Source organism: Schistocerca piceifrons, chromosome 2 (assembly GCF_021461385.2).
Source record: "Schistocerca piceifrons isolate TAMUIC-IGC-003096 chromosome 2, iqSchPice1.1, whole genome shotgun sequence".
NCBI classification, from domain to species: domain Eukaryota; kingdom Metazoa; phylum Arthropoda; class Insecta; order Orthoptera; family Acrididae; genus Schistocerca; species Schistocerca piceifrons.
Genome location: NC_060139.1, coordinates 54,720,214 through 54,742,754, shown reverse-complemented (window position 1 = coordinate 54,742,754; position 22,541 = coordinate 54,720,214). Strand labels below are relative to the sequence as shown.

Below are 22,541 nucleotides of genomic sequence, written 5' to 3'. Positions count from 1 at the left end.
GTCAGACTGCGCTGCGCTAAAAACATTGTGTGTCAGTTTAGTGATGATCAGAATAAGTAAAGAGAGAAATGTCTGAGTACGTTCAGTTTTGCTCATCTGTTTGAAAATCAAATAACGTAGAAGTTCTCCAGCACAGTAATATATAATTTTCCAAAGTAGACGTTACAACAGGTAAAGCGTACTTCCGAATCGGGAGCGATGAAGTGCATTGTGGAACTGATGTCTTTACTGCTTATAACTGTTTCACTTGTTACGGTGTATACTAGCGACAAACAGGAAGAAAACAATCATATGTTAGTAATAGTGCTAGACATCGCTTCGTTAGAAGGTGTAATCTTAGTAAAAATAGTAATAATAGTAGAAACAGCAATGGTGTTGGGAAGCAGTATGTCTTGGATGTAACAATCTATATTACATAATTAGTTACCGGTGTGTATGGAAAATTGTTAGAGATAGTAACAGTTCGTGTAAGAACGAATACATCCTGTGTTTAAACTATACTACAGATAAGACACTGAGGTGACAAAAGTCATGGGTTACTTTTTTCCCACCATAGTGCGACTGAACATGTCGCTGGAAGTCCCCTGAAGAACTGCTGAGCCATGCCGCCTCGTGAAGGTGTTGCCCGCGCAGGATTTTGTGCACCAACTCACCTCTCGATTACATCGCGTAAATGCTTGATGGGACTCGTGTCGGGCGATCTGGGTTGTCAAACCATTCCCTGGAACTGTTCAGACCGTTCTTCAAGCCAATTGCGAACAACTGTGGCCCGGTGACACGACTCACTGTCATCCATACAAATTCCATCGTTGTTTGGGAACGTAAAGTCCATGAATGGCTGCAAATGGTCTCCCAGTAGCCACACTCAGACCTACCGTCAGCTAGCTCTTACCAGCTGGAATCGGCACCCATCGGATCAAGGTCCCATTTGACAGTCGTCTAGGGTCCAACCAACACGGTCACGAGCCCAGGAGACGCGCTGCAGACGATGTAGAGTTGTTAGCAAAGGCACTTGCATCGGTCGTCTGTTGGCATAGACCATTACAGCCAAATTTCGCTGCACTGTTCTCATACTTTCGTCGTACGTCCCACATTGATTTCTGCGGCTATTTCAAGCAGGTATATAGAAAAAGCAGGTAGGCCATTCCGGCCCCAAGCGATGCAAGTTAATGACGTCTTTGATGTCCTGAACTGTAAGAGTTCCAAAAGATGAATGCTCACCCATGCGTAGTGGGTTTGGAATGAATATCATAATTCAAGAAAATACTTTGAAGAGATTCTTAGACATCTGTTCAGCAATGCGAGTTGGTGACAAAGAAATAATGCTGCCTTTCCAAAAACGTTTCATAACTTCAATAAAATCTCTCTTTGGTCTTTTCGAAAATCTGAAAAGTATGAAAGTTAGCTATATATGAACTTTTAGACTGAATCAAGATTGCCTGGATAACTTTTTTTCTAAGGTACGAGGATTATGTGTATCCTACAACTTTTGAAGTAAGGAACAGGATACGTCTCCTTATAATGATGGGTAATGGAAGTGATATTTCTTTCTCTGGGAACACGCCAGTTACTAAAGAATTAAACACAGAGTCTTCCCAGTGTGACGTCGAACCGGATTCTGCTTCCCTAAGTTTCATTACCAGTGAGCTCTGTGTAAATGTTGTTGACGAAGCGCCACTACGAGAAATCCCAGAAACTGAGAATGTGGAAGAAAATTTACTGACAGATGTGGTAACAAAGGGGGATGACTCTGTAATCTCAGATGTTCTTCCAGATGCGGTAAAATACATTGCAGGCTATATTGCATTTACGTGCCACAACATTGATAAATCACTAGGCTTTCCAGCAGCAAAAAGTGAAGGAGATCATACTGCAGACTGGATATCAATTATATCTCGTGGTGGTCTTTACACTCCAACGCCAGCATTGGAAAACAGAGTGTTGCAGTTTGAAGAATAACTTGCTGCTTTTCACGGAAATAGAGTGTGTAAACAAAAAAAGTCTAAAGTCTCTATGCTCTATTTTAAAACAAAAGTTTCCTGAGGTTCATGAAGCAATTATTACTCTTTATGTAAAAACGAGAATTTATAAGGATTAGGCATCTCAATCAAGAAGCAAAGTTGGAAGCAGTTATGGATTGCATCGTCATCTGGTAAAGGGCAGTAGAAACAGACTACATTAACATTTGCTTCTTCATCGAACGAGTGAGTTATTTTTCATCTTAATTATCATTTATTTACTCTTAATGTGTACAAAACATGTCATTCCCCTTGTTTTGATTTGTACAGATGCGTATCGAACGAAACCGAAAGTAAAGTGAACGAGTAACATTGCACTGAGTCTGTGGTGCGACGCATTTGCTGTGTAAGCACACGGCTGCACTGCGCTAGGGTCCTCGTCGTGACGTCACGGCGCTCCATCCAATAGCAAGCGTTTTCGCCTCAGTGCCCCTCCCCTGTGCTGTTTGTCTGTTGGCACGGAAAACTCTACGCAAACGTCGCTGCTCTTGGTCGTTGGCAACTGCGTTTTCTGAGGTGAGAGGTAATACCTGAAAATTGGTATATTCGGCACACTCTTGACACTATGGATCTCGGGATACTGAATTCCCTAACAATTTCCGAAATGCAATGTCCTATGGGTCTAGCTTCAACTACCATTCCGCGTTCAAAGTCAGTTAACTCCTGTCGTGCAACGATAATCACGTTGGAAACGTTTTCACGTGAGACCTGAGTGTAAATGATATCTCCGCCAACACACCGCTCTTTTATACCTTGTGTACGCGATACTAGTGCCATCTCTACAGGGTGGTCCAATGATCGTGACTGGGCCAAACATCTCACGAAATAAGCGTCAAACGAAAAAACTACAAAGAACGAAACTTGTCTAGCTTGAAGGGGGAAACCAGATGGCGCTATGGCTGGCCCGCCAGATGGCGCTCCCATAGTCAAACAGGTATCAATTGCGTTTTTTTAAGCATGAACCCACAAAAAAATGGCTCTGAGCACTATGCGACTTAACTTCTGAGGTCATCAGTCGCCTAGAACTTAGAACTAATTAAACCTAAGGACATCACACACATCCATGCCCGAGGCAGGATTCGAACCTGCGACCGTAGCGGTCACGCGGTTCCAGACTGAAGCGCCTTTAACCGCACGGCCACACCGGCCGGCTAGGAACCCCCATTTTTATTACATGTTCGTTTAGTACGTAAAGAAATATCGATGTTTCAGTTGGGCCACTTTTTTCGCTTTGTGACAGATGGCGCTGTAATAGTTACAAACATATGGCTCACAATTTTAGACGAACAATTGGTAACAGCTAGGTTTTTTAAACTAAAATACAGAACGTAGGTACCTTTGAACATTTTATTTCGGTTGTTCCAATGTGATACATGTACCTTTGTGAACTTATCATTTCTAAGAACGCATGCTGTTACAGCGTGATTACCAGTAAATACCACATTAATGCAATAAATCCTCAAAATGATGTCCGTCAAACTCAATGCATTTGACAATACGTGTAACGACATTCGTCTCAGCAGCGAGAAGTTCGCCTTCCGTAATGTTCGCACATGCATTGACAATGCGCTGACGCATGTTGTCAGGCGTTGTCGGTGGATCACGATAATAAATATCCTTCGACTTCCCCCACAGAAAGAAATCCGGGGACGTCAGATCCGGTGAACGTGCGGGCCATTGTATGGTGCTTCGACGACCAATCCGCCTGTCATGAAATGTGCTATTGAATACCGCTTCAACCGCACGCGAGCTATGTGCCGGACATCCATCATGTTGGAATTACATTGCCATTCTGTAATGCAGTGAAACATCTTGTAGTATCATCGGTATAACATTACGTAGGAAATCAGCATACATTGCACCATTTAGATTGCCATCTATAAAATGGGTGCCAGTTATCCTTCCTCTCATAATGCCGCACCATACATTAACCCGCCAAGGTCGCTGATGTTCCACTTGTCGCAACCATCGTGAATTTTACGTTGCCCAGTAGTGCATATTATGCCGGTTTACTTTACCGCTGTTGGTAAATGACGGTTCGTCGGAAAATAGAAAGCGTGAAAAAAATCTGTCATCGTCCCGTAATTTCTCTTGTGGCCAGTGCCAGAACTGTACACGACGTTCAGAGTCGTCGCCACGCAATTCCTGGTGCATAGAAATATGGTACGGGTGCAATCGATGTTGATGTAGCATTCTCAACACCGAAATTTTTGAGATTCCCCATTCTCGCGCAATTTGTCTGCTACTTATGTGCGAATTAGCCGCGACAGCAGGTAAAACACCTACATGGGCATCATCATTTGTTTAAGATTGTGGATGACGTTTCACATGTGGCTGAACACTTCCTGTTTCCTTGAATAACGTAACTATCCGGCGAACGGTCCGGACACTTGGATGATGTCGTCCAGGATACCGAGCTGCATACATAGCACACGCCCGTTGGGCATTTTGAGCACAATAGCCATACATCAACACGATATCGACCTTTTCCGCAATTGGTAAACGGTCCATTTTAACACGGATAATGTATCACGAAGCAAATACCGTCCGCACTGGCGGAATGTTACGTGATACCACGTACTTATACTTCTTTACGTACTACACGAATATCTAATAAAAAAATGGGGGTTCCTATTTTAAAAAACGCAGTTGATATCCGTTTGACCTGTGGCAGCGCCATCTAGAGGGCTAACAGCAGCGCCATCTGGTTTCCCCGTTCAAGGTAGACAAGTTTCGTTCTTTGTAGTTTTTTCGTTTGACACTTATTTCGTGAGATATTTGGCCCAGTCACGATCAATGGACTATCCTGTATATGTGCGCTTCGCAATCTCACGACTGTCAGCTCAGTGTAGGCTACAATATAATAAATAAATATGAAACGTAGACGTGGACGCTCCTAGTGTCATAGCACATGAAAAAGTTAAAATTCAATTTGTAGCTGGAAAATGTTTCAGAAGAAGTCAATAATCAGAAATAAGTGGAGACATCACAACTTTTGATAAAGGCCTTCATACTTTTAAAGAAATCAAATGGCTCTGAGCACTATGAGACTTAACTGCTGTATCATCAGTCCCCTAGAACTTAGAACTACTTAAACCTAACTAACTTAAGGACATCACACACATCCATGCCCGAGGCAGGATTCGAACCTGCGACCGTAGCGGTCGCGCGGTTCCAGACTGTAGCGCCTAGAACCGCTCGGCCACTCCGGCCGGCTTTAAAGAAATCCTTACACTTTTTGTACCAGTGACAAAGTTCAGCTCCATTATATGCACCTCAGCGTTTACTTGATGAAAATGACCGAGCGATGAAATTCCAAACAAGTTTAACGAGTGGAGTGACATGTCAGGTGGATAGCAAAGTTTCACACACATAAGAAATATTTAATATTCGCTGGATGTTTAGGAATATTTCCTCATTTCAGTATTGCTCCACATATTCTCTGGGTGAAGGGTACGTCTTCTGCCTCTACATCTTCCCTTCTGCACCAGTCATTGGTGAGAGTATCTGCAATCGAAGCACGAAGATCACTAATGACATTTAGTGGGATGGGACATTCGGATAAACGCGCTCCTTGATGAACACAGCCTTCCAGGAAACGAAGACAGTTTGTTAAATAGACTGTTACCAAGACGCAGATGTAAATGAGACACTGGATGTTGGAGACGAGCAAATGTATCAGTTTGCTCGAGGAAATGGCCGAGAGATGAAATTCCATACAAGTTTAATGGGCAGAGTGAATATCAGGTAGATGGTAAAGCCAAGTCGCACACAGAAGAAATCTTTCACATTCAATGGATGGTGTGGAAAATACCCCAGTTTCAGTACTGCTCCAGAAGTTCTCTGAACAGGAGGTACGTTTTCGGTTTCTAACACCTTCCTCTTTGCGCCAGTTACTTTGAGAGTGTTTGCAATCGAAGCAGCGGAGATCGCTCATGATGTGCAGTCGGATAGGAAACAGAAGATAAATGCATTACTTGCAGAAATTAAACTTCTCGGAAAGGACGACAGTTTCTTAACGAGGCTGTATCTACGGAGCTGATGTAAATGGGATGGTGAATGTTGGAGGTGGACACATGTATCAGTTTGAGATATGGGACTCTGGTCCAGGTATAAACTAGTAATTATAAGTGACAGTTAACTGATAGGCTGACAATAGTCATAATCCAATAAGGCATATTTTTCTAATAATTTTAGCAGCACAGATTTTGCGAGTATATGGCATTGCTTATACTAGAGCTGTTCTGAGTGGTGTGCTGATATGCAACCGTTGCCATCGTTCTGCCATAAAGGCGACGCTGTGTCTCCAGGAGAAAGGAATGAATTTCTGATAATTTTATGAAAGAGCATAAACCACAAAAAGTATTTTTGTTGCAATAACGTGGCTATAAAGCCGATAAGATTTTGTTCAGGATCCCCTTGGTGTGGATCAAGTCGTACACGTAACTTAACAAGTGCCTCCTGAAAGTCAGCAACGATCCTTGGACGTGTAGATTTGGGTATTATGCTGTGGATGACAATATGCTACCACATAGGCCTGCCGTAGTATGTGAGTTCCAGGTACTTCATAACATCACGCGCTCTCTAATCGTTACTTGCGTCGCAAGTAACTTCAGTCTGAAGTAAAGCCCAGGAATATAGTAGTCGCGTGACGTAACGAAGTTCCTCGTACTCATCCACTACGCCACGCCTGTATGGTCGGACATTATCGTCCATCAGATGAAACAAGCGCAAACACTGTCACAATATTCCTTGTAGACCAGGGCTTCACAACATACGTGCTCGCGGAGCAAGCTGTGAGCAGCAAGGCGCGAGCACGGAGCAGCGCGAGCACGCTACCCCCACTACCCGACGAGAGCGGAGAGTGGGGAAAGTCACGTGGGGCACACAACAGCTGCCGCCAGTCAATGTAAATCCGCGGCCACCTGCAGGGATATCACTCACGAATTATTACTGCGACAAATGAAACAAATAAAGGAGAATGTACACATTCCACATAATTCTATTAGCTTAGTGTATGCCTCTACATTCGCATTAATTTGTGAACTGTTACACAATAAAAGGTGTCACTGAAGTGTGGGATTCTCGGTTATCTTGTACTTTTTGCCCTTTACAATTGCGTCTATGTTCGGAGTAATTGTTCTTGTGCATTTTAGGTGCAGCATGCAGTTTAAATGTCGATCAGACAATGCGTTTCTCAGGCGCGTCTTGTTACATTTCATTGCAGAGCACAGTTGTTCACAAACATACGTGGAACCGAATATTGATATTATTGTAGCCGCCAGTTTGTGCAAACGATGAAATCTATCCTGAGGGAAGTGTCTGTAGAATTCCAGAATGTTTTTCTTGTTCTGAAATTTGTCTCTGTACTCTGTCACACTGCAGTTCAATAATTTCTAGTTGCAGCTCAGGACGAATCTCTTAAATATTCGCTGAATATGGAGAGAACAGATCAAAATCACTGTCTAGTGCTGTCAAATCTTGAAAGCGCTGATCAACTAAACTATGTGAATAACGTTCACAGTCTTTGTGAACATCTTGCATGGATGATAATTTAGGAAAATGAGCTATCTTTCCTGTTTCCAGCTGACTCACCCAAAGTGTCAATTTCATTGTAAAAGCTCGTATTCGATCTATGAAATGAGTAATTAGCAGATCTTTACCTTGTAGTAAAATGTTCAAAGCATTCAGATGTCTAGTTAAATCTGCTAAGAACGCGAGATCACATTCAAACGTGCGCGCGCATTTCCCCTCCCTCCCTACTCCGCGACCTTCCACCTGCTCGCGAGCACGTGCCTGAGCAGACGCGAGTACTCGCGCTCACAACCGGCCAGTTGTTAAGCCCTGTTGTAGACAGCAGCCTACACAGTTAGGGAACATAGGCAGTGACATAACTACTCGGAACGCTATGCCGCTCCAGACGAGAACACAGCGTCGCCTAATCGACATCTTTGCACAATAAGGCAGGGTTCATAATACGACTCAGGGCACACCAGCTGATGGGAAGACTCCTCCAGATGGCTAAGTTGTGACTCATCCTTGATACTACACTATACTAATGTTCAAGAATCCACTCAAGGTGGGCAAGACCCCACACTTAACGAGTGAAAAGATTGGAATTCGCAAGGCTGGTGCAGGCAGGGAGCGTGGAGGGGAGTAAGTGGAAGTGTATATGACGACGATACACAGTCCCACGTGAGGTTTGTTTACGTCTGAAGCATAAAACTGTAAGCAATTTGAAACATGGATCATGGGAAACGTGAAGAAAGAAAAGCTGTTAGCATTTCAAACCTGAGATAAGTAAAATGTTAAGGACAAAGTTTGTCGAAGTGTGTAAGAACAATTTGCTTGAAATAACTGGTGAGAATATATTTAAAGTAATTGGCGAGGATACATGTCTACACAAAATTCTTACTAGAAGAAGCCACGATTTTGTAGTTCATTTGCTTGTGTAGGGTGAATAAAAATCATAAAATGTAGAACAGGTTTTAGAGGCGGTAGGATGTATTACTTGTGCAGAGGAAGACTTATGACCAAATGTATATTACGTTACGAAAGAACAGTAACAGAACTGGCTTTTGTCTGTAACTTCATGAAAATTTTGTGCTACCAGTCCAAGTCAGAGCACATATCGAGACATCATCAGAATGCTCAAAAGGAGTGAATGGTTGAATATGTGCAGCTAGCATGCTCATAACCAATGCCAAGAACTGTATTTCCATGATTACCATACTTTTACTTTAGATATGTGGTCAGCTGGATATCGTTAGATTTCAGTTATAGTATACTTCATTCTATGCAGCACTGAAATAAAGGCTGTGTGAGTACTCCTAGTTTATCATGGTGACAAGTAAGCATGTGTTCTGGTTTATAGCATGACCAGTTTTTTCAAACGCTAGCCTGTCTGCAAGAAAAATTTGTAAATTTGTCAACTCCATATAACTGAACTTGTCACAGTTTCACATTACTCATTTATGTACATTCTTACAAATTTCATTTCATTAGAAGCTTTTAAGTTAAATGAATCACTTGTGTGGATCTCCAAAGCAGAACTGCAATCCTATGTACGTCAATTAAGAAATCTAATATATGGAAAGAAATATTTTTACACTTAATAACCACTTTAAAATCTGAGAACATGACCTACCTACTGAAGTCGCTTGATGTTTCATTGTTACAGCTATATTTTTGCACATTAAGTAAACAGACGTGTATTTGAGGCCATATTCTAATAAGACATGTGTTATATACATTACAAAACTGTCGAACTATCTCGATGCTCAAATTAAGAAAAGGTACTTACAGACATTCAATCCCGTGTTTAAATATCTTCATAATTAATTTCGTAGCGATATTCTGCCACTTAATGATGCAGATTTATACAAATATTGCCTTAGTACCATAATCTTCTGTGAGAATGATGCTGTGTTATTTAAGGTACAGCTGAAGTTCTCACAGAAGTAAGGAAATGGAACCAAACTCGTGCAAAAGAAGCAACTTCAGACGGTAGATCAGGAGAGATAATGGAACGAATACGACGGAGAAGAAGGCGAGAGACCAGAGCATGAAGACGTGGTAGGGCAGGAAGCAGAGGAAGAAGATGGCGACGAAGGCGAGCACCATCTTCGCGACCTTCTTCCGCGCGCGCACCTGCGCGCTCTGGCCCTGCGGTTCTCCCGGCATGCACCGCGCCGCCGACTGCAGCTGGGCCGCCATCATGGTGTAGAACACGGTGATGATTACCAGGGGCACCGCGTAGTACGTCAGGAACTTGAACAGCACCATGAAGGCCGCGTAGCCCTCGCCCAGGTACTCAGGAAATGGGTTGCACACCTGGAAACATGAAACACATGTTGTCTGTTAATTACTCAATGTTGAAATCATTCAGTCTGTCATCTAATGAACGAGCCACACGAAGCAATCATCATCATCATCATTTAAGACTGATTATGCCTTTCAGCGTTCAGTCTGGAGCATAGACCCCCTTATAAAATTCCTCCATGATCGCCTATTCAGTGCTAACATTGGTGCCTCTTCTGATGGTAAGCCTATTACTTCAAAATCATTCTTAACCGAATCCAGGTACCTTCTCCTTGGTCTACTCCGACTCCTCCTACCCTCTACTGCTGAACTCATGAGTCTCTTGGGTAACCTTGCTTCTCCCATGCGTGTAACATGACCCCACCATCTAAGCCTGTTCACCCTGACAGCTACATCTATAGAGTTCATTCCAAGTTTTTCTTTTGATTTCCTCGCTGTGGACACCCTACTGCCATTGTTCCCATCTACTAGTACCTGCAATCATCCTAGCTACTTTCATATCCGTAACCTCAACCTTGTTGATAAGGTAACCTGACTCCACCCAGCTTTCGCTCCCATACAACAAAGTTGGTCGAAAGATTGAACGGTGCACAGATAACTTAGTCTTGGTACTGACTTCCTTCTTGCAGAAGAGAGTAGATCGTAGCTGAGCGCTCACTGCATTAGCTTTGCTACACCTCCCTTCCAGTTCTTTCACTATGTTGCCATCCTGTGAGAATATGAATCCTAAGTACTTGAAACCGTCCACCTGTTCTAACTTTATTCCTGCTATTTGGCACTCAATCGGTTTATATCTCTTCCCCACTGACATTACTTTCGTTTTGGAGATGCTAATCTTCATACCATAGTCCTTACATTTCTGATCTAGCTCTAAAATACTACTTTGCAAACTTTCAATCGAATCTGCCACCACAACTAAGTCATCCGCATATGCGAGACTGCTTACTTTGTGTTCACATATCTTAATCTCACGTGGACAGTCTATTGTTTCAACATATGATCCATAAATAGTATGAAGAACAGTGGAGACAGGTTGCAGCCTTGTCTTACCCCTAAAACTACTCTGAATCATGAACTCAGTTTACCGTCAACTCTAACAGCTGCCTGACTATCTATCTAAAGACCTTTAACTGCTTGCAAAAGTTTGCCTCCTATTCCATAATCTCGTAGGAAAGACAATAACTTCCTCCTAGGAACCCGGTCATATGCCTTTTCTAGATCTATAAAGCATAGATACAATTCCCTGCCAGCCGGTGTGGCCGTGCGATACTAAGCGCGTCAGTTTGGAACCGCGTGACCGCTACGGTCGCAGGTTCGAATCCTGCCCTGCGCATGGATGTGTGTGATGTCCTTAGGTTACTTAGGTTTAAGTAGTTCTAAGTTCTAGGGGACTGATGACCTCAGTAGTTAAGTCCCATAGTGCTCAGAGCCATTAGAACCATTTTTTTTTTACAATTCCCTGTTCCACTGGCAACACTTCTCTTTTATTTGTCGTAAGCTAAAGATCTGGTCCTGACAACTTCTAAGAGGCCTAAACCCATACTGATTTTCATCCAATTTGTCCTCAACTAATAGTCGCACTTTCCTTTCAACAAGACCTGAGAATATTTTACCCACAACGCTGATTAAAGAGCTACCTCTGTAGTTGTTACAGTATTTTCTGTTTCCATGTTTAAAGATCGGTGTAATTACTGCTTTCGTCCAGTCTGATGGAACCTGTCCCGACTCCCACGCCATTTCAGTCATCCTGTGTAGCCATTTAAGACCTGACATTCCACTGTATTTGATGAGTTCCGACTTAATTTCATCCACCCCAGCCGCTTTATTGCACTGCAATCTATTGACCATTTTCTCCACTTCCTAAAATGTGATCCTATTTTCATCATCACTCCTATCCCATTGTACATCGAAATCTGAAACATTACTGATCGTATTTTCACCTACATTGAGCAACTATTCAAAATATTCCCTCCATCTGCCCAAGGCATCATCAGGATTCACCAGCAGTTTTCCTGACCTGTCCAAAATACTTGTCATTTCCTTCTTACCTCCCTTTCGAAGACTGCTAATTACACTCCAGAATGGTTTTCCAACAGCTTGACCCAAAGTCTCCAACCTGTTTCCAAAGTCTTCCCAAAATTTCTTCTTGGATGCTGTAATTATGTTTGGCTTTGTTTCTTTCTTCAACATAACTTTCTCTGTCTACCTGAGTTCTAGTATGTAGCCATTTTTGATATGCCTTCTTTTTTCTTTTACAGGCTCCCTCGACTGTGTCATTCCACCAAGCTGTTTGCTTCATCCTGCCTTTACACACTACTGTTCCAAGACATTCTTTAGCCACTTCTAGTACTGTGTCCCTGTACCTTGTCCATTCCTTTTCCAATGACTGTAATTGACTACATTCAACTAACTGGTACCTTCCTGAGATCGCTGTTATGTGCTTGTGCCTGATTTCCTTATCCTGAAGTTTCTCCACTCTTATCCTCCTCACAATACCAATTTCACCGCAGATTAAATAGTGATCAGAGTCATCAAATAATCCCCTGAACACACGTGTGTCCCTCACAGCCTTCCGGAATTCCTGATTTGTTATTATATAGTCAATGACAGATCTGGTTCCCCTGCCGTCCCAAGTATACTGGTGAATGTTCTAATGTTTAAAAAAGGAATTTGTGATTTCTAAGCCCATACTGGCACAGAAATCCAAGAGTTGTTTCCCGTTCCTGTTGGCCTCCATATCCTCTCCAAATTTACCCATAACCTTCTCATACCTTCTGTTCGATTTCCAATCCTGGCATTAAAATCACCCATGAACAGAACGCTGTCCTTGTCCTTTACTCTAACAACTACTCGAAGTAATATGTAAAATAATTAATCAGTTCATACACTACTGGCCATTAAAATTGCTACACCAAGAAGAAATGCAGATGATAAACGAGTATTCATTGGACAAATATATTATACTAGAATTGACATGTGGTTACGTTTTCACGCAATTTGGGTGCATAGATCCTGAGAAATTAGTACCCAGAACAACTACCTCTGGCCGTAATAACGGCCTTGATACGCCTGGGCATTGAGTCAGACAGAGCTTGGATGGCGTGTACAGCTACAGCTGCCCATGCAGCTTCAACACCACACCACAGTTCATCAAGAGTAGTGACTGGCGTATTGTGACGAGCCAGTTGCTCGGCCACCGTTGACCAGACGTTTTCAATTGGTAAGATATCTAGAGAATGTGCTGGCCAGGGCAGCAGTCGAACATTTTCTGTATCCAGAAAGGCCCGTACAGGACCTGCAACATGCGGTCGTCCATTATCCTGCTGAAATGTAGGGTTTCAAGGGGATCGAATCAAGGGTAGAGCCACGGGTCGTAACACATTTGAAATGTAACGTACACTGTCCAAAGTGCCGTCAATGCGAACAAGAGGTGACCGAGACGTGTAACGAATGGCACCCCATACCATCACGCCGGGTGATACGCCAGTATGGCGATGACGAATACACGCTTCCAATGTGCGTTCACCGCGATGTCGCCAAACATGGATGCGACCATCATGATGCTGTAAACAGAACCTGGATTCATCCGAAAAAATGACGTTTTGCCATTCGTGCACCCAGGTTCGTCGTCGAGTACACCATCGCAGGCGCTCCTGTCTGTGATGCAGCATCAAGGGTGACCGCAGCCATGGTCTCCGAGCTGAGAGTCCATGCTGCTGGAAACGTCGTCGAACTGTTCGTGTAGATGGTTGTTGTCTTGCAAACATCCCCATCTGTTGATTCAGGGATCGAGACGTGGCTACACGATCCGTTACAGCCATGCGGATAAGATGCCTGTCATCTCGACTGCTAGTGATACGAGACCGTTGGGATTCAGGAAGGAGTTCCGTAATACCCACCTGAACCCACCGATTCCATATTCTGGTAACAGTCATTGGATCTCGACCAACGGGGGCAGCAATGTCGCGATACGGTAAACCGCAATCGCGATAGGCTGTTTTTGTATGAGTAATCGGTTGGAAACTTTCCACACGTCAGCACTTTGTAGGTGTCGCGACCGCCACCAACCTGGTGTTAATGCTCCGAAAAGCTAATCATTTGCATATCACAGCATCTTCTTCCTGTCGGTTAAATTTCGCGTGTGTAGCACGTCATCTTCGTGGTATAGCAATTTTAATGGCCAGTAGTGTATTTTATTGGTATCTGAATGTGCTTTTTAATGCAACCTGTGAAATAAAATCTGTTCAGAGACAAAAAATGCGTGCATAGGTGCTTTTGGAACCACAGATTATTGAAGTTCACTAGGCGTAATTTAATCCTTTCATGACCACAACCAAACATTAACTTCAGCCACCTGCAAGGAGTTTGGAATGATGTGAAACGGGATGGTGCCAGGGTGGGGTACTGTGTAATGTCCAGGGTGTCTGATGTTGGTACAGTGTGGAGCGACAAAAGAATGGAATGATAGTTCTTTACTTAAATTTCTCTCGCAACTCATGCAATTTATACTGGTGACTGGGTTCGAGTGTAGCCGTTCATTTCCATACTTCGGTAACGTGCATATAACACATTATCATACAACAGATATGGAGTGAAAACGAAACACCTACCACAACGGGAGCATAGAATGGTGCTATTCGAAAGCAATCACGGCTCACACTAACACATTTATCCCACTGCGAGAGAAGTCTATCAATTCCTGTTTCGTCGGAGGCGGTCGGCTGCTGACGAACCCACAACTGTATCCACTCTTAAACTTCCTCGTCTGAGTGGATTTGACGCCCACACATGTCTTTCTCCAGGTCGCCCAAGATGTAAAAATCACACGGTGAAAGATGTGAGCTGTAAGGAGTATGTTGCAGTGTATCCCAATCAAATCTCTGAAGCGTAGCCTTCGCCCAGTAGGCAGTACGGAGGCGGGCATTATCGTGCACCAAGATGAATCCGCTCGACAGATTTCCTGGGCGTTCCACATTCGATGAGATCGACGAGTAGATGGCCCCAGCAGTCGAAGAAAGCTATCAAGACCTTACTGGAACTTATTGAAAAAGCACTGGATTCATTTAGCGGTGGAGATGTAGGGTGCCTTCACTGTTGGCTTTGCTATTTGCTCTTGGACTGTGAGAATGTTGTCAAACGGAATTACCCTATTGCACTATGATGCCTGCTTCCACACTTCGGTTTCAAATAGTGCAGTACATGACCTCGGTTCACGGCTTGTAGAAAATAAACTAACTCTAAATCACAGTAAGTCACAGTTTTTACAGTTTCTAAAACACAATTCAACAAAACCTGACATTTTAATTTCACAGAACGGGTATATGATTAGTGAAACTGAACTGTTCAAATTTCTAGGTGTTCAGATAGATATTAAGCTGTCGTGGAAAGCCCACGTTCAGGATCTTGTTCAAAGACTTAATACTGCTATTTTTGCTATTCGAACGGTATCAGAAGTGAGTGATCGTTCGACGCGAAAATTAGTCTACTTTGCTTGTTTTCATTCGCTATTGTCGTATGGTATTATATTTTGGGGTAACTCTTCCCATTCTAAAAGGATATTTTTGGCCCAGAAACGGGCGGTTCGGGCAATAAGTGGTGTTAGTTCACGAACCTCTTGTCGACCTCTGTTCACGAGTCTGGGTATTTCGACATTGGCCTCCCAATACGTTTATTCCTTACTGTCGTTTCTTGTTACCAATATTAGTTTATTCCAAAGAATAAGCAACTTTCACTCGGTTAATACTCGGGAGATATCAAACCTGCATTTGTACTGGACTTCCTTAACTCTCGTGCAAAAAGGTGTGCAGTGTACTGCTAACATCCATTTTCAATAAGCTGCCATTCGAATTCAAAAATCTTAGCAGTAATTCATGCGCTTTCAAATCGAAACTGAAGAGTTTCCTCATCGGTCACTCCTACTCTGTCGAGAAGTTCCTTGAAAAATTAATCTGAGTTTTATTGTATTGCTGATAGCGTTTACTTAGACTTATGAACTGACTTTTTTAAGGTTCATGAACATTTATTTTTATCTGTTATTACGTTTATGTTGTATTGCATGTACTGACACGTTCCATGACCTTGGAGATTTGCTCCTCAATTTGTTCCTACGAAATTTGACGAGTAAATTAAAAAAAAACTGCCAATCGTACAAAGGCTACACTTCAGTGATTTGGTTGGGAAACACTACAATATCCTCCGTACAGCGCGGATCTTTCACTGTGTGATTTTCACATATTTGGCGACCTGAAGAAAGACATGCATTGACGTTGCTTTCAATCAGATGAAAAAGTGCAGTAGTGGGTGCTGCTGCGAATCTGTTAGTGGCGACCGCGTTCTACAAAACGGAAACTGACTATCTCATCAGCCAGCGAAATAAATGTCTTAACGCATGTGGTGATTACTCTAAGTGGATGCATTGCATGGTCCTATTATAGTATACGTTCGGTTTTCATTTGACTGCCCCTCGTACATGTGTAATACATTCAACAAATGAGACTGCAGTTTAATCTGTTCAGTCTACCAGATTTTGAAACCAAAACTGAAACCAAGTATCTTGGTTAACAATCGTCAGCTGTATGTCGGAAAGATGACAATGAAGATTTGTGTTGGACCAGGACTCGAATCCGAATTTCGCCTTCACACGAGAAGGCGCCTTGACCTCTTCGGCTACCCATGCTTGAATCATGACAATGTCATCGCCCTTGTGTCACAACCTGGGCTTCTACAATACGTACATTCCCGTTCAGGAAGGACAAACTTATTGAGAGTCGACGGCCTGCTGTTGGCGAATAAATACGAAGTAGCAGCGCCTCTGTTGTTGAGAAGTAGATGGAATGTTCCTTCAGACATGCACAGATGTCCGAAGGAACATTGCATCGTACTTGTTAATAATGAAGGCACTGCTGTGTCGTACTAAGTAGGGCAAGTCTGTGAGAATTGTACCACTTTTCTTCTTCAACATAAAATTTGTGTTTTTCAACTTTTGTCCTCATCTGGCAGCATGTTCTTGTGTAGTATCATACAAGCTTAAGTACAATACATTACTGAGGCATTGTCACTCAAAATACAAGAGATAGCATGAAAATGTACATGAGTGGTCGATAGGGGTATGAGTGAGATGGAGCACAGTACTGGGAGAGATTGACCATAAAGAACGGCTATGTATGAGAAAAGAGACAATTAAAATTACATGTTTTTATTTGAAATATTTTGTAATGAATACAGAACTATAGGATTAAATATATTAGTCCAAAGCAAATTTATCAGTTTATTGTAAATCTTGATTGAACGTTGGCTTTTCTGATGAGTTGTTGTTTTCTTGAAGCAGTATCCTATCTTTCTCTCATCACAGGAATTGCACTTATTACCAAATGTTGAACAAAATTCATTTGGCAATCGTGAACGACAAACACACTGATTCCAATCGTCAATTTTATTAGTTTCCTAATTGGTTTGAGAACACTCAACACATTCATCTTGATACTATTCAAAGTTATTTTCATAATTCTCTACAATTGCTGTACCTGATGAACATGGTCAGCTGGTTAGATTATTTTTCCTTTTTAGCTTCTTCACACTGTTTCTTCACCAACATTTTCTTTTGGTGATCTTTTTGTGCGTTTTCCCCCCTTTATTTTCGTATCTCTCTTTTTCTTTACAGTTTGAATATTTTCTGCAAAGTTTAGTCATTTGGATAGAGTTGTTGCCTTTCTCTTGAGATTCATTGTTCTGTCAATAGAAGAAACAGGTGCTATTTCTTGCAAAAGTCTTGTCTGTGTTGGCTTAGGAGTAGACATTTTCTCGTGGAAGTTTCAGTTTTAGCAGGAGTGTAGTCCGAAGTGATGTCAGTGTAGGAGTTTGTCTAGTACAGATAACTCTGCTCTTATGATGTGCTCGGCGTCACAGGACCTTTTGATGAGCTTTGGTTTGCTGGTCTGTGTGAGTTTCTGCTCTTCCGTTTCTTGGCACGGACATATCTTCCTACAAATTAGCATAGTCTGAGTCTACGATCATCTGCTCTGGGATTATTCACATGCTTCGAAACAAAATTTAATTACACTCCACTTCTCCCACAGTAAAACAAGCGGTCAATTTCTCCGAGAATAACACTGTTGTATCTATCCCTATTGTCTGGGAGAGATGGACCACCACGACTTCTATCTGCACATAGCGAAATCGAAGGCCATTTTAGGTTAGTTTCATGGCTACACGTTTGTCAAGCTCTCAGTAAAAAGAAAACTACATGAATATAGTGCAAAACATGCCTAAAAAATAAAATTATGTAGCTGTACGATAAAATTTTTAGGCCTACCGGAACAGGAACTTCATTTTTCTCCAGAACTAACACGAAAATAACAGCAACACTTTCGCACCATGTTTTTTCACTAAAGAGCTTCCTCACAATTAGCGGTGGCTGCTCTCCAGCGGTGCATTTGTGATACAGGGTGGTCCATTGATAGTGACCCGGCCAGATATCTCACGAAATAAGCATCAAAGGAGCAAACTACAAAGAACGAAACTCATCTAGTTTGCAGGGGGAAACCAGATGGCGCTATGGTTGGCTCGCTAGATGGCGCTGCCATAGGTCAAACGGCTATAAACTGCGTTTTTTTTTTAAAATAGGAACCCCCATTTTATTACATATTCGTGTAGTACGTACAGAAATACGAATGTTTCAGTTGGACCACTTTTTTTCGCTTTGTGATAGATGGCGCTGTAATACTCACAAACGTATAAGTACGTGGTATCACGTAACATTCCGCCAGTGAGGACGGTATTTGACTCGTGATACACTACCCGAGTTAAAATGAACCGTTTACCAATTGCGGAAAACGTCGATATCGTGTTGATATATGGCTATTGTGATCAAAATGCCCAACGGGCGTGTGCTATGTATGCCGCTCGGTATCCTGGATGACATCATCCAAGTGTCCGGACCGTTCGCCGGGTAGTTACGTAATTTCAGGATACAGGAAGTGTTCAGCCATGTGCTAAACGTCATCCACGACCTGCAACAAATGATGATGCCCAAGTAGGTGTTTTAGCTGCTGTCGCGGCTAATCCGCACATCAGTAGCTGACAAATTGCTCGAGAATCGGGAATCTCAAAAACGTCGGTGGTGAGAATGCTATATCAAGATCGATTGCACCCATGCCATATTTCTAAGCACCAGGAATTGCATGACGACGGCTTTGAACGTCGTGTACAGTTCTGCCACTGGGCACAAGAGAAATTACGGGACGATGACATAGTTTTTGCACACGTTCTGTTTAGCAACGAAGCGTCATTCACCAACAGAGATAACGTAATCCGGCTTAATATGCACTATTGGGCAACGGAAAATCCACGATGGCTGCGACAAGTGGAACATCAGTGACCTTCGCTGCGGCATTATGGGAGGAACGATAATTGGCCCCCATTTTATCGTTGGCAATCTAAATGGTGCAATGTATACTGATTTCCTACGTAATGTTATACCAGTGTCACTACAAGATGTGTCACTGCATGACAGAATGGCGATTTACTTCCAACATGATGGATGTCCGGCACATAGCTTGCGTGCGGTTGAAGCGGTATTGAATAGCATATTTCATGACAGGTGGATTGGTCGTCGAAGCACCATACCATGGCCCGCACGTTCACCGGATCTGACGTCCCCGGATTTATTTCTGTGGGAAAAGTTGAAGATATTTGTTATCGTGATCCACCGACAACGCCTGACAACATGCGTCAGCGCATTGTCAATGCATGTGCAAACATTACGGAAGGCGAACTACTCGCTGTTGAGAGGAATGTCGTTACACGTATTGGCAAATGCATTGAGGTTGACGGACATCATTTTGAGCATTTATTGCATTAATGTGGTATTTACCGGTAATCAGCTGTAACAGCATGAGTTCTCAGAAATGATAAGTTCACAAAGGTACATGTGTCATATTGGAACAACCGAAATAAAATGTTCAAACGTGCCTATGTTCTGTATTTTAATTTAAGAAACCTACCTGTTAGCAACTGTTCGTCTAAAATTGTGAGCCATATGTTTGTGACTATTAAAGCAACATCTATCACACAGCGAAAAAAGTAGCCCAATTAAAACATTCATATTTCTTTACGTACTACATGAATATGTAATAAAAGATTGGGGGTCCTATTTAAAAAACGCAATTTATATCCGTTTGACGTATGGTAGCCGGCCGGAGAGGCCGAGCGGTTCTAGGCGCTACAGTCCGGAACGGCGGGAGCGCTACGGTCGCAGGTTCGAACGCTGCCTCGGGCATGGCTGTGTGTGATGTCCGTAGGTTAGTTAGGTTTAAGTAGTTCTAATTTCTAGGGGACTGATGGCCTCAGAAGTTAAGTCCCATAGTGCTCAGAGCCATTTGAACCCTCTGAACCTATGGCAGCGCCATCTAGTGGGCCAACCATAGCGCCATCTGGTTTCCCCCTTCAAGGTAGACAACTTTCGTTCATTGTAGTTTTTTAGGTTGACGCTTAGTTCGTGAGATATTTGGCCCGGTCAGGATCAGTGAACCACCCTGTATAGGCCTCTAGTCCGTGTCACCCAGTGGTCCAACTCTCCCGGTGTTAGTATCTTATTTCGGGAGACGTGCAGCCCGCCGCTACTGTTAACAGAGGATGGTCGGCGGCCGGCCGGCTCACCTGTATGGTCCTGTTGACGGAGGAGAGGTTGACCTCGGGCACGTGCGAGTAGAGGGCGGCGGGCAGCGCCAGCAGCAGCGCCAGCGCCCAGATGGCGGCGGCCGACAGCACTGCGAGCAGCCGGGAGCCGAGGCGCGCGCCCAGCCGGCCGGCCGCGTGCCGCCGCATCGGGTTGACGATGGCGCAGTAGCGCTCGGCGCTCAGCGCCGTCAGCGTGAACACCGACACGCCGATCGACACGTCCTTGGCGCACTCGCTCAGCTTGCACACGAGCGTGCCCCACGGCCACGACTCGAGCGTGTACACGATCGACGTGAAGGGCACGCACGTGACGATGACGAGCAGGTCGCCGAGCGCCAGCGAGATGATGTAGGTGTTGGGCGCGTTGCGCATGGTGCGGTGCCGGGCGAAGATGACGACCAGCGTGCCGTTGCCCAGCACGCCCGCCAGGAAGATCAGCGCGAACAGCACCGGCACCACGTACGTCTCGGGCCGCTCCGAGTACGGCGTGTACTCCACCTGCTCCAGGTCATCGCCCAGCAGCGAGAAGTTGCCCTCCTCCTCCACCACGCCGTCCATCCTGCACAGCACGAAACGGCCCGTTTACAGTACACATCAACACGATACGGGGCTCGGAGATCTTCTGAGTAGTACGAGGGTCACTCCAAAACAAATGCACACTATATTAAAAATAAAAAATCCATCTTTTATTCTACATGTTTGAAAGTTTCACAGTGTTTAGATACATCCTTTAGGAACAATATTTTCATTTCTCCACATAATTTCCATCCCTCTCAGCTGCCTTACGCCATCTTGAAACCAGCGCCTGTACACCCGCACGGTAAAATTCAGGACCAACCTGTTGGAGGCACTGTTTGGCAGCCTGCACAAGGCAGCCATCATCTTCAAACCTCGTTCCACGAAGAGAGTCTTTCAGTTTCCCAAAGGCCGCGCGGGATTAGCCGAGCAGTCTAGGGCGCTGCAGTCTTTGACTGTGCAGCTGGTTCCGGCTGAGGTTCGAGTCCTCCCTCGGGCATGGGTGTGTGTGTTTGTCATTAGGACATTTTAGGTTAAGTAGTGTGTAGCCTGAGGGACTGATGACCTTAGCAGGAAAGTTCCATAAGATTTCACACACATTTGAACATTTGTTTCAGTTCCGGAAAGAGATGATAGTCACATGGAGCCAGGTCAGGACTGTAAGGCGGGTGTTTCAGTGTTGTGCATCTGAGTTTTGTGATCGCTTCCGTGGTTTTTTTGACTGATATGTGGCAGTGCATTGTCGTGCAACAGCAAAACATCCTGCTTTTGCCGATGTGGTCGAACACGACTCAATCGAGCTTGAAGTTTATTCAGTGCCGTCACATATGCATCAGAATTTATGGTGGTTTCACTTGGCACGATGTCCACAAGCAAGAGTCCTTTGGAATCGAAAAACACCGTAGCCATAACTTTTCCAGCAGAAGGTGTGTTTTTGAATTTTTTTTTCTTGGGTGAATTTGCATGATGCCACTCCATTGATGGCCTCTTCGTCTCTTGTGAAAAATGATGGAGCCATGTTACATCACCTATCACAATTCGTCCAAGAAGTTCACCTCCACCATTCTCGTACTGTTCCAAAAGGAACCGCGTGACCGCTACGGTCGCAGGTTCGAATCCTGCCTCGGGCATGGATGTGTGTGATGTCCTTAGGTTAGTTAGGTTTAATTAGTTCTACGTTCTAGGCGACTGATGACCTCAGAAGTTAAGTCGCATAGTGCTCACAGCCATTTGAACCATTTTGAGCCATAAGTTTTTCTTGTTTCTTTGTGAGCCACTGTCAACGTCCTTGGAACCCAACTGGCACAAACCTTTTTTAACGCCAACACTTTCAGTATTCTGCAAATACTTCCTTCACCTATCCCAGCGTAGCGTGACAATTCGTTCACTGTGGTCCGTCTGTTAGCAATCACCAATTCGTTAACTCTCTGCACACTGTCTGGAGTGTGTGCAGTTCGAGGCCTGCCGCTGCGAGGACAATCCTCAATATTCCCGTGCCCGCTTTCATCA

The 22,541-nt window shown here is 43.7% G+C and overlaps 1 protein-coding gene across 1 annotated transcript in view; it reads right to left on the bottom strand.

Moving 5' to 3' along the window:
* LOC124775144 (neuropeptide CCHamide-1 receptor-like) overlaps positions 1-22,281 on the bottom strand; it is a 33,448-nt gene extending 11,167 nt beyond the window's left edge. The window contains exons 1-4 of the mRNA XM_047249984.1: positions 22,260-22,281; positions 21,921-21,943; positions 20,496-21,056; positions 9,577-9,851 (exon numbers count right to left, since the gene is read on the bottom strand). Of these exons, the coding sequence (XP_047105940.1) occupies positions 9,577-9,851; positions 20,496-21,056; positions 21,921-21,943; positions 22,260-22,281 (881 nt within the window). The remainder of the gene's footprint in view (positions 1-9,576; positions 9,852-20,495; positions 21,057-21,920; positions 21,944-22,259) is intronic.
* Positions 22,282-22,541: the final 260 nt, after the last annotated feature.